The 13,367-nt window shown below is 36.8% G+C and overlaps 1 protein-coding gene across 2 annotated transcripts in view; it reads left to right on the top strand.

Annotated features, from left to right (window-relative positions):
- si:ch211-220f16.2 (putative leucine-rich repeat-containing protein DDB_G0290503) overlaps positions 1-13,367 on the top strand; it is a 55,428-nt gene that overhangs the window by 38,220 nt on the left and 3,841 nt on the right. For both annotated transcript variants that reach the window (XM_067419763.1, XM_067419762.1), the window contains exons 14-20: positions 686-790; positions 937-4,152; positions 4,892-5,017; positions 5,127-5,279; positions 8,691-8,788; positions 8,869-8,982; positions 12,491-12,608. In XM_067419763.1, the coding sequence (XP_067275864.1) occupies positions 686-790; positions 937-4,152; positions 4,892-5,017; positions 5,127-5,279; positions 8,691-8,788; positions 8,869-8,982; positions 12,491-12,608 (3,930 nt within the window). The remainder of the gene's footprint in view (positions 1-685; positions 791-936; positions 4,153-4,891; positions 5,018-5,126; positions 5,280-8,690; positions 8,789-8,868; positions 8,983-12,490; positions 12,609-13,367) is intronic.

Raw genomic sequence — 13,367 nt, 5'->3', positions numbered from 1 at the left:
GTTCACCCAAAAATGAAATTGATGTCATTAATGACTAACCCTAATGTCGTTTTACACCAGTAAGACCTCCGTTCATCTTCATAACACAGTTTAAGATATTTTATACTTAGTCCGAGAGTGTATGTGTATGCCCACTTTACTGTCCATGTCCAGAAAGGTAATAAAAACATCATCAAAGTAGTCCATATGTGACATCAGTTAGTTAATTAGAATCTCTTGAAGCATCGAAAATACATTTTGGTCCAAAAATAACAAAAACTATGACTTTATTCAGCATTGTCTTCTCTTCCTTGTTTGTGTTCAATCCTCCAATAAAGATTCAAACTGTTATGAATCAGCGTATTGATTCATGATTCGGATCGCCAATGTCATGTGATTTCAGCAGTTTGACACCGGCAGTTTGATCCGAATCATGAATCAGTCCGCTGATTCATGACCGTTTGAATCTTTATTTGAGTATTGAACACAAACAAGGAAGAGAAGACAAATCTGAATAAAGTCATAGTTTTTGTTATTTTTGGACCAAAATGTATTTTCGATGATGAACGGAGGTCTTACGGCTGTGGAACGACATTAGGGTGCGTCATTAATGACACAAATTTCATTTTTGGGTCAACTAACCCTTTAATTTAGACCCAAGCATCAATATTGAGTGAGTTTTTATTGAGACTACCTTTCTATGCAGCTGGCTGAAGTTAAAAAGACATGCAGCACCTTTGAGAAGGAAAACTCAGAGATGAAAGCAACTGTTGCAGAGCTGACACTCAAACTTGGTGTACTGAAAGACAAGGTAACAGCTTACAGACGTGATTCTTCACTGGCTCCCATGTTGTTGTTTTTGTGTGCAAGATTGACAACTATAGTTTGACGAAATATATAAAAAAAATGATTTTTCTTTTTTTTAAATTTCATTAACATTCTATTTTCTTGTTTCAGATTCAGAAACAAGAGGTAACTATAGAATCATTACAGAGTGATCTGGTTCAAACAAACGATGATCTCGACAGGCTGAACACAGCTCATCTGGAAGAAAGAGCACAGCTGGTGCATGACTTGCAGAGCTGTGAGCGGGAAATCGATAGACTTCAAGATGTCATCACTGACAAGGACAAAGAAATACTGGCTTTATCATCCAGCACAGCAGAATATTCAGAGCAAATCCATGAATTAAAACAGGAAATGAAGCTGAAAGAGGATGTGCTGACTAAAGTCGAACAGGATGTTCAAATCTTTAGAGACCCACAGCTTTCTGACCAACAGTTCTTTAATGTGTTAATACCTGAGCTGATTGAACAATTGAAGAGAACTGAAAGTGATCTGAAGAGAGCGAAAAAGGAAGGGGAATCAAAGAGTAATGCAATTACAGACTTTGCAAAGAAAACAGAGGAGGATAAGAAAACAATTCAGGATCTCCACATGGAAATACAGAAGCTGAATATGAATCCAGCAAATCGCCTAATGGAAAAAGAAGAAGGGGATCAAAAAGAATTCCACAAAGAGGAACGTAATAAGTTGCTTGGTGAAGTCAGCAAACATAAAAGTGAGCTTCTGATGTTGTCTAGAAAGCTTGAGGAGCAGGTTGAATGTCAAGAGCAGCTTAAGCAAGATGTCCAAGACAAGTCAAAGATAATATTCTTATTGGAGCAGAAGCTGAAGACCGTTCAAGAGGAGACAGTAGCAGAAAGGGCTAGATTTAACAAAGAACTCCAGATTCGAGATGAAGCCAAAGAAAAGCTTGAGAAAGATTTGTCTGATAAAATTGAGAGATTTGAATTCGTGAACGATAACAACAAGAAACTTCAAGAATCACTTGAGCGGCATTTGGGGGAGCTTGCAAGGCAAAAGCAGCTTCTGGATAACGCTAAGGAGGAAATACAAGCTGTGCAAGTTCAGAATTCCAACTTGCTTTTACAAGTCAAAAGTCTCACTAATGACAATAGTCAATTAAAGAAGGAAATTGAGACTAGTGCCCAGTCTCTTTCTGATGATTCAGAAGAAAAGAAAAGATTGATAAGCAAAATATCTGAAGTTGAACTGCAGCTTTTAAAAAGTGCTAAAATAATAGAAGACTTGCAGAGGGAAAAGGAAGAACTAGCTTTCAGAGGAACTGACTTGAACAAAGAACTTGAACAAAACAAGCAATCAATGGCTGAGATTTTGTTGGAAAAAGATGCCGTTGTTAGACTCCATGAGACATCGAGTAGACAAGCTCAACAATTACAAGAGATGTTTGAAGAGAAACAAAAGGAAGTGCTTAAACTTACGCAGGTTGTGTCTGAAATGAATAGCAAGGTCACATTCATTCTCAAAGAAAATGAAGAACTTGCTTCTAAAATCGTCAGTCTTGATGAACAGAACAAGTACCTTCAGAAACAAACGAATGAACAGATGGAGTCAATCACAGAAACAACCAAGGAGAGAGAGACTTTACAAAACAAAATCTTGATTTTTGAAACGCAAGATGTGGAAAACCGTCAAATCATAGAAGATTTACTTAAGCACAAGGAAGAGTTGCTTTTGCAAGTAGAAGAATACAAAGTTATTCAACAGAAACAGCAGTCTGGAGCTGAGGCCTTACAGGAAAAGTCTTTAGAATGTGCAGGCCTCTCACAATGTCTCAGGGAGACCAAAGAGGAAGTAGATCGTCTTAGGAGAGAACTTGAGTCCTCCACTTCTCAAGTCATTCAATACAACCATATTGTCCTTGAAAAAGAAAAGGTCTTAACAAACCAAAGTACACAAATGGAAGTTTATCAGACACAACTCAAGAATTTACAAGATCGTCTATCCATACTTCAACAACAAGCTAATGAACATAAATCCGGCCTGACAGAGAAAGACACGCTGCTGCAGAAAGAATCAAATATATGTATTTTGCTACAAAAGGAACTTAGTCATGAAAGAGAACTTGTTTTTACCCTCCAGCAAGATATAAGCTCTCTTAAAGGGGACTTGGAAATGAAAGAAAATATGTTAAGAGAGAAAAATCTTGAATGCCACAGTCACTCAGAGGAATTGCACAAAAGAAACGAGTCGCTGCTTTCGCTTACTAGTCAGCTTGGTATTATGAATACAAATACTGTGAAGCTTGAGTCTGATAATGCAGATTTAAAAGACACTTTAGAGAGGCATTTAACAGAAAACGTAAGACTAAATGAGGAGTTGAGACAAAAACAAATTGAGGTTGTGGAATATCAAGATAGTGTTCAGGCAATGAATGAGCAAAATATTATAATTAAATCTGAACTGAAGAATTCAATGGAAGAAATGTTTAGACAACAAGAGATGATCACTTCTCTACAAAATGAATTGGCTAGCAAAAGGGTCGAACTGGCATCTTTGACAGAACTGTTCAAATCGGAGCACTCTCAACTTGAAGCTTTACAACTCACTCTGCATGAGAAAGAGGACATTTTCAGAACACAGGAGATGTATGTAAACAAGATGCAGGTCAAACTGTTGGAAAGTGAGGATCAAATCACTCAGAAAATAACAGTGATCTCCGAGCTTCATGAAGAGACCCAGCATTTGCAGACAGCTTTGCAAGACAAAGATGTTTTGCTGTTAAATAAAGATAAAGAGTTTTCTCAGGTTAAGACGACATTATTGGCACAATCAGAGGCATGTGAAGCCAGACTGAAATTAGAAATGGGCGTAGTTGCTAAATTTCAGGGAGAATTACAGAACTTACAAGAGAAGAATAACCATCTCATCAGCATCATTAATGAAAAGGATTCTTTATTGACGCAGGAGAAAGAGAGGTATATGCGCTTGCAAGGTAGTGCATCAGAACTGGAAAACAGCATTTCACAAATGAACTCTCAAATAGAGCATTTAACCTCAGAGATCACACTACTCGGAGAAAAACTAAATGAGAAGGAACAAATCACGTCTGCTGCTCAGTCACAAATGCAGAAACTCCAAGAGGAATATGACTTGACCAAACAGGAGTTGCTTAAAGTTATCAATGAAAAATCATTAAAGGAAGAAGAGGTCTGTAAATTGGTCCTGGAAAAGGAAGAGATCTCCAGAAATTCCTGTTATCAGATTCAGAGAATTCAGGACCAGGTACAACAACACAAGTGGCAATCCAGCGCTGTGAATGAAGTGAAGGAAAATAAGACAATGGAGAGAGAGAAACTTCACATCCTGGTTAGTGTTTAATGTGAAAAGCTTATTGAATCGAATTCAAGGATAAGAAAAAAGTTTCTAGAGTCTGAAAATGTTTGACTTATTGTTCTTGTTAAACAATGATAATCTTTCTAGGCAACACCTAGATACTAATGACACATTGATGTCCAAGGACAGTGAAGTTTAAACTTTGATGCTGGAAATCCTATGTTTTGTCTAGCTCAGAAAAAGTTACAGAACAAGGAACTAGATGCTTTTCTAGAAAGGGTATTGGCAAGTGTTCAGGTTTGAGGAGGGACATTTCTAATGACTTAAGTAGAGAGGTTTAGATAAAGAGGTTTGAGTGATTAATAATGAATATCTAAGTTGATGGGAATTGTATATGAGGACATTAACCTTGACAGAATGATTCACAGGCAAGTTTGCGGTGACAGGATGCTATGCAACAAAGCGATCCATTAAAGATGCAATTATGATGTAGTAGTTTGTCCCAAAACTGCTTACTCTGCAACACGCTTAAAAGCATGTACATTTCCTTCACTAAAAGGCTAGAACCTTTTAGGGCATAGTTTAGGATGTTAATTGGGATGCAGCATGCAACATTTTTTTCATGGGGGGTTCTGACTAATTTGGACCCAGCACTCATTGATAACATTGATATACATTTCATGTAGTATTTTGGTAAACTTGTTTCAGTATTTCATGACACGTTTTTTTCAAAATTCTCTGAAAAATAAGTTACATTTGTCTGTATCTGCAGGAGTCCATGTCTTTGCAGGGTAACGATGTGTCTCCAGAACACTGGGTCCAGTCGCACAGCCATCTGCAGCAGTATCAGCTAGAGATCCAGCAAAGAGAATCTGGTCTCCAACAACTCAATATCAGGGTATGCATCCAAATGTTCCCTCTGAAAGCTAAGTAATATCTTCTATTTACTGCCATGAATTGTTTTCCTAATATCACAGCATTTATTATAATTTTTTTATATTAACTAGTTGCAACAGGCAATTGAGGAAAAGGAAGAGGTGTCCACCCAGTTGAGCACCGTTTCCAAGTTGCTCAAAGAGACACAGCAGACTGTTAGTGAGCTCCAGAATCACTGCTATTGGCTGGAGAGACAATTTCAAAACCAGCATTCACCCACACAGGTGACTAAATGTGTCTTTCTGTAAATGTAGATATAAAGTACTGTAAAATAACAGCTACATTTTTTTTAAATAAATTATAAAATATATCTTTTTTTTTTAATCATAGCCAAGCTTAAAGGGTTAGTTCACCCAAAAATGAAATGTAATCTTTATCTGCTTACCCCCAGTGCATCCAACATGTAGGTGTCTTTGTTTCTTCAGTGGAATACAAATGAAGATTTTTAACTCCAACCGTTGCTGTGTGTAGGTCATATAATGATGTGAATGGGTGACGTTCTATAGGAGCAAAAAAAAAAAAACATGCACAAAGAGCCCTGTGGCTCATAACGACACACTGATATCTTAAGACACAAAACGATCAGTTTGTGTAAGAAATCGAGCCATATTTATATAATTTTAACCTCAAATACAACGCTATATCCAACAGCCTGGAACGCACGTCACTTCCGATATGGTCAATATCCAAACTCTGGCTCATAAATCCTATATCCAGCGCGTGGATATTGACCTTAGCGGAAGTGACATGCGTCTATCCAGCGCGAGAATTATTGACCTTACTGGAAGTGATGTGTGCTCCAGGCTGTTGGATATAGCGTTGTATTTAAGGTAAAAAATTATATAAATACGGCTCTATTTCTCTTTGTGCATGTTGTCTAAGCATGTTTTTGGAGTTAAAAATCTTTATTTTTTTTCGACTGAAGAAACAAAGACACCTTCTTGTTGGATGCACTAGGGTAAGCAGATTAACATTTTTTTTTTTTTAACTTTTTTAATTTACGAACATTTAATTTAAATCAGAATGAACTATTATTATTTTAATGTATTAAAAAAGATTTATCTGTGCGCATATTTATTTATTTTTTTATTTTTATTATAATGTGCCTTCATAATATTTTCATAATCGAAATTGCAGCAATCGCAAATGGCAACAATCAAGCTAATTTTTGATGTACAAATCAGTTTTTCTTTGTGCAACAAGGCAATATTTTACAGATTTATGAATGACCCACTCACTTTAAATGCTCTGGATCCCTTTGGTTAAACTTTCCACAATAATGAAAGTTCAAACTCCGAATTCTTAAGTTGGCGGTGCATTTGTTTCTCTGGTTCAGTCATCACAAGAGGGAAGAAAAGACTTAAGCCCCGTTTCCACCACAGGAACTTTACCCAGGAACTTTGGGTGGTACTTGGTGTGTTTAGACCGCAGGAACCAGGGTCTAAATGAAGTTCCGGGTAAATATTTCCCCCTCCAAACGGCCCTGCTCGCGAGGTAGTACTTTTTCAAAGTTCAGGAACTTTCGAGGGCGGGACTTGGGCGCTGAACATGTTGATTGGTTTAGCTCGCGCAGCATTTTATTTCAACCGGCATTTTAAAAGTCTTTTGCGAGGTTCGTTCTGCGTTCAGTAAATATCAGTCTTGCTCTCTGTCTGATGGCGCGCGCTCGTATCAGCCATCTCAAGTGCAATGTCCGTAATAGCTGATAATAATATACATTGTCATTTTAAATCTAGCTTTACAAGCTTTCTGAATCTGAATATTAGTGCTCTTTTCTGATGATATGAAACTGTAATTTTTTGTGAAGAATCAACAACAAGTGGGACACAATCATGAAGTGGAACGAAATTTATTGGATATTTCAAACTTTTTTAACAAATCAAAAACTGAAAAATTGGGCGTGCCCCCTTAAGTTAATACTTTGTAGCGCCACCTTTTGCTGCGATTACAGCTGTAAGTCGCTTGGGGTATGTCTCTATCAGTTTTGCACATTGAGAGACTGAAATTTTTGCCCATTCCTCCTTGCAGAACAGCTCGAGCTCAGTGAGGTTGGATGGAGAGCGTTTATGAACAGCAGTTTTCAGTTCTTTCCACAGATTCTCGATTGGATTCAGGTCTGGACTTTGACTTGGCCATTCTAACACCGGTATATGTTTATTTTTGAACCATTCCATTGTAGATTTTGCTTTATGTTTTGGATCATTGTCTTGTTGGAAGACAAATCTCCGTCCCAGTCTCAGGTCTTTTGCAGACTCCATCAGGTTTTCTTCCAGAATGTTCCTGTATTTGGCTCCATCCATCTTCCCATCAATTTTAACCATCCTCCCTGTCCCTGCTGAAGAAAAGCAGACCCAAACCATGATGCTGCCACCACCATGTTTAACAGTGGGGATGGGGTGTTCAGGGTGATGAGCTGTGATGGTTTTACACCAAACATAACGTTTTGCATTGTTGCCAAAATGTTCAATTTTGGTTTCATCTGACCAGAGCACCTTCTTCCACATGTTTGGTGTGTCTCCCAGGTGGTTTGTGGCAAACTTTAAACAACACTTTTTGTGGATATCTTTAAGAAATGGCTTTCTTCTTGCCACTCTTTCATAAAGGCCAGATTTGTGCAGTATACGACTGATTGTTGTCCTATGGACAGAGTCTCCCACCTCAGCTGTAGATCTCTGCAGTTCATCCAGAGTGATCATGGGCCTCTTGGCTGCATCTCTGATCAGTCTTCTCCTTGTATGAGCTGAAAGTTTAGAAGGAGGGCCAGGTCTTGGTAGATTTGCAGTGGTCTGATACTCCTTCCATTTCAATATTATCGCTTGCACAGTGCTCCTTGGGATGTTTAAAACTTAGGAAATCTTTTTGTATCCAAATCCAGCTTTAAACTTCTCCACAACAGTATCTCGGACCTGCCTGGTGTGTTCCTTGTTCTTCATGATGCTCTCTGTGCTTTAAACGGACCTCTGAGACTATCACAGTGCAGATGCATTTATACGGAGACTTGATTACACACAGGTGGATTCTATTTATCATCATTAGTCATTTAGGTCAACATTGGATCATTCAGAGATCCTCACTGAACTTCTGGAGAGAGTTTGTAGATTCTGTGTATCTCCATTATTTCCGGCAAATCTTTGAGGAAAAAAAAGCAAATATAAAATTAAAAAACATACAGTACATCTTTTTTTTATTTTATCTTTTATTTTCATTTATTGGCAGTGTGCAGAGTTACTGCAGTGCAATGGTACAGTAATCACATCACTTTTTCCTGTAATGATGTAGGGCACTACCCATGCTACTATTCATATTCTTTTCATTATTTACTTGTACATCTTTGTTTTAATCCAAATGATGTGTGCAGTTGTTTGTGTAGCAGACATGCTACTTACACTTGCTTGCTACAAAATTCAGTGGTTTGAAAAAGTTTTTTTTTCTGTAGAAAATTAGTTCTCACTGTCACCAAACTTGACATGTTTACTTAGGTCATGACGGAAACAAGTGAACATGACATTCTAAATTGATCAAGTCCAATCCAGTCAGTGGAATAGATACAAGTCCTCCTGTAGATACAATAGGGCTTTGAAATAAAATGAGAATTAAGTCTGTTAAAGGTGTAATTTCTGTTAATTTCTCAAAAGGGTTCAGTCTATGCAGAAGTTCCACCAGGAGCCCCTCAGGAACCAATCCGTGCCAATTTCAACCCAGATGGATCAGACAGCGGACACCTAAGGACGAGGTTTGTTTGAGACAGACAATGTTTATAGATGATTAATGTTGTTAGATTTTTTGTGATTCTCTTTTAAATGTTTTGTCCAGGTTAGCTGAGGCAGAGTCTCATCTGTCTCAGTTAAACTCTAGATTAGAAGAGGAGAGATCAAGGAGAGAGGCCGCAGAGGAAGCCATGCGCTTGACCGAGCAGAGAGTTGTGAGGTACAAAAAAAAAGCTCATTATTTAAATCCGAAACATTAAATCTGACATTCAGATTACTTTATGGAAGTAGAGTGTAGAATTTTCACCATAATGCCTAGGGATGTCCTAATACCATTTAAAAAAAGAAGGAAAAAAAAAACATGTTAGTAGTACTAATTTCTATCTTTTGATATATTAAAGTTGTGTATGGAAAGCACTGTGAGTTGTACAGTGTTTATCATGCCAGTGCTGTACGTTAATTTTTTTTGCACATAGCACTAGTGCTACATAGGTTGAAGTGACACTAAGAGTTCACAAGTGACATTCATAATACTTTTGACATTCCAGAAGATCCCTTATAAGGATAAAGGTTACAGCTGTCGCTGTAGACCAGTGTGTTACTCATTGCACAGCTCGCAAGCCTCATGCGTCTCGCCTAGCTTAATTCGCGACTCGCATGGCACTAAATAATACAGTGAAATGACAATTCAGTCAATAAATATATTTAATAAAAACAAGCCTATAACATAATCCATTAAAAACTATATATATTTTACATAGAAATATTGTAACCCAGGCTCATTGGAAAAGCGTGTAGCCACATTTTTGCAATACCCGAATTATGTACCTCCAGGTACGTTTACCTGCACTTTTGGGGTAAAAAGTCCTCCGGAGGCGCTAAGTGGTAATATTTTTTCTCCATTCCAGATGCGCAACATGACATCATGACTGATCTCAGAATGAATATTTATAGCCTAATTTTATATTTTGGAGTAACTCCAAGAGTAACTCCTACCCTAAACCTACCAACTCTCAACAGTATAAAACACGTAACAGTAACAGGCAAATAAATGTACAGTCTGATCGCTTTTGGGGATTTTCAATCAATCGTTTGGCCTCGGAACACTTGGGATATTTGTACTTTCTGAATAAATTATGTATGCAGTCGTATCTGCCTGTTATATCCTGTTTTTTATAATACACAGATGGGTAAGTTTAGGGAAGGGTTTGAGTTACACGTTCAAAATGTGTCTGAATATGTGTGTGTGTCCACAAGGTAAATGGATTGATAAACATACTAAATAGTTTTTTTGAAAATGTAAAAATGCAGAATGTTTCTTGTGATGGGTAGGTTTAGGGGCTCTGTGTGTGATGGGTAGGTTTAGGGGTAGGGGCAGTGTAGGGGGATAGAATGTAACAGCGTCGATAAACACACTCAAAAGTGATTATGTGTCTTAATTGCACGCCAAAATGCCATACGAATTGGCGTGTCATATATACGCCATTTCATGAGATCAGTCTGGGAATGGAGAAAAAATATTACCCCTTAGCGCCTCCGGTGAACGCTTCACCCAAAAAGTGCAGGTAAACGTACCTGGAGGTACATAATTAGGGTGTTGCAAAAATGTAGGCAGAGTCACGTATTTCCAGTGAGCCTGGCTCTGTCATTACGTCCATGACTCACTGCAGGGTTGCCAGTTTTGGCTATTTTGGCTGTCTTTGCTCCGAATGTGCTCTTATAGATGAACACATTCTCATGAAATGCGTATCTACAACACGAATATATGATTTACACGGCAAAATGACCTTTACGCGCATATGATAGCCATTGTCAACTAGGATTAGTGGATTACGCGCCAGCATCATGAGATCAGAGAGCACGCCAGAATCCAGTTCTCTTTCGCGTTTGAACAAAATATAACACGCAGAAAAAATTATGCCACAATGTCCGTTTTGTCAAGTATTCTCATTGGAAATAACATCTTAAACGAACTTAGAGTTGTGAGGAAATGAGATGCGAGACATTAATGTTAATCACTCGCTGCTTTTAACTAAAGAACTTTTGTAGTTTAATGAGGATTAATCAATATTTAATTCATAATTTATGCAGTGCATACTAATTACTGATAACTGTATTCAATTTCTATAGCCTATTTCCTACCTATTAGACAGAAAGGACACAGGTAAATATGGCATGGGTTTACGAGAGGATTGTTTTAAGTTGAAGTTTAAAGCCTAATAAATGTTAAAAAGCTTTCAGTTACACTGTAATGTTGAATGTCTATAATTAATGTTTAATAGGGGGGGGGGGGGGGGGTATTTAATTTAATAGAGACATATCTAGTATCAATGATACTGGGCTTCATTTATAAAAGGATGCCATTGAACAAATATTTAAAATATACTGTCTTTATGTTTTGTCTACATTAATTTGGCGATTTACGATTTACTGCGATTTACTATTATTACATCATAAAATATATAAAAACATATAAACACATTTTATGTTTTTATTTGCATGTGATTAATCACAATGAATCAGGAAACTGCATGATTAATAAAAAAAATTTAATCGATTGACAGCACTAAAATAAAGTTTACATTAAAAAATATATTGTGCATTGCATTGCATATTGTATGTTTGGGATGACAGACTAATAAGCAGATATTACTTATGATTGGATGTAACTTTTGATACTTCGCGTTAAAAGTGGCTCTCCTCTTGATTTTGTACTATCAATATGGCTCTCCTGAAAAAAATTGCGAAGACCGCTGCTGTAGACTGATGAAGCTTGAAGACAATAAGTATACTGTGATGATGTATGGTTTATCTGTGTTCTTAGTTATTTATTTTCATAAGAATAAGAATATTTGTAATGCAATGCTAATCGACATAGCCTTTATCGCTGCATATAATACTATAAAAGAATATCATTTTGTGATGTGAAGCCAAGTCAGATAACTTGATTAAATGTTCTCTTTTGTTAGACAAGATTGTAAACGCTTTGGAAAAAGTTTTGAAAGATTTTTGGAGTGTGTTGCTTTTAAATGCATGTTATAATTGACTAAAATTTACAGTGCTTGCAGAGATGAGCAGATTTACCGCAAAGCAAATAAACTGCTCTATAAATGCAGTGCTGTGCATTTATTTATTTATTTTTAAATTGCAGCCTTTGCGATCTTAATAATCGCACCAAGCCAAAATCGTGATTTCAGTTTAATTCAGGTTAATTGTGCAACCCTAGATAAACCTCATACACAGCCCTGTATGTTCATGATCAATTGTATTAGCACTGCTGCAATTTCTTTACAAATGCTTTCCCTTGCATAATGTTCCTTTTCAATGATAATGATGCTAGTCTGAACAGAGCTACAATGCATAACAGTGATACGAACATCTGGAAGATATTAGCACAATATAACTATGATCTTCTTCTAATAGGAAACTGTATATCCAAATGCAGGGCACACATTCAGTAAACATTGTGATCTTGTCCTGTGCTATTTTTTGTAAACAAAACAACAAAAAAATTGTCATATCTTAACACCCAATGTTTTTTACTAATGCAACATGTTTGTTGACAGCCTGAAAACAACTTTGATAAGTTCTAAAAAGAGCAATCATCAGTGCTCTCAGCATGAAAGAAGTCTGCATAGTTGTCATGAAAGCAGTTGTAGCTAAACATATTTTATAGGTATGCTGTGTTTTATGCACCATTTGATGTGTTTTTTTTGTGTTTGTTTCAGCATGGAGTCAAAACAGTCATGGCATTCTCAAAAAGACTTTAGTATTCAGCTGGAAACAGATGAGCAACAGTATGAAGAGCTTATTCTTCGGTCAAGCCGGCACCCATTCTTTCACAAGGTACTGAATATCAATCATTATATATTTATATAGTGCTTTATACAATACAGATTGTATTGTATAAAACAGCTTCACATTAATAAACAGGAAAATAATGACCAATGATACAAACTTTTTAAATATGAGAACAATTCAAAATCTGCTGTAAGTTCCAGCTCTACAAAAAACAATAGTGTCTTTATTCAGCTCAATTCAGTTCAGTGTTTATTCAGTCCAGTTCAGTAACTGTTTACAGTTCATCAATTATGAAATGAGGAGCGTTCGAGCGTTCATGCTTGCTGTTTCCAAATTTCAATGCTCATCAGAGCTTTTCTGTTAAGAGAAAGTGTATTCAATCCGGTGTTTTACTTAAATTTTGCAATCTGGCAACCATGCAAGCTCTCTTTCTTACACAGGTTATCCGAAAACCCCAATAAACAAGTAAGCTGCATTTCAGCAATCTCCATTTGAGATTTTCTGCTTAAATTAAAGTGACATTCAGTCGGTCTGTGTTCTGTCACAAATCATGAGCCACTTGTGTGCTGTTTGTGTGAGTAAATCTGCCATCAATCCTTCTCAGTGATGAACTGTAATAAATTCAAGCATGGATCTCGAAGTATGGAATTTGTGTTTGCTGAATAACTGCACTTACAAGTTATGACAATAACTTGTATAGTGACAATACAAATAACTCTGTAACAAAACAAAGCCTTTCTTGCTGTTGTTTTAATAGAACAATATTAAAGTAATGTGGAATTTCGCTGTTTTAATTTTTGTTTT

The sequence above is a fragment of the Pseudorasbora parva genome, chromosome 16 (genome assembly GCF_024679245.1).
Source record: "Pseudorasbora parva isolate DD20220531a chromosome 16, ASM2467924v1, whole genome shotgun sequence".
NCBI lineage: Eukaryota > Metazoa > Chordata > Actinopteri > Cypriniformes > Gobionidae > Pseudorasbora > Pseudorasbora parva.
This window is presented reverse-complemented; position numbering and strand designations above follow the sequence as displayed.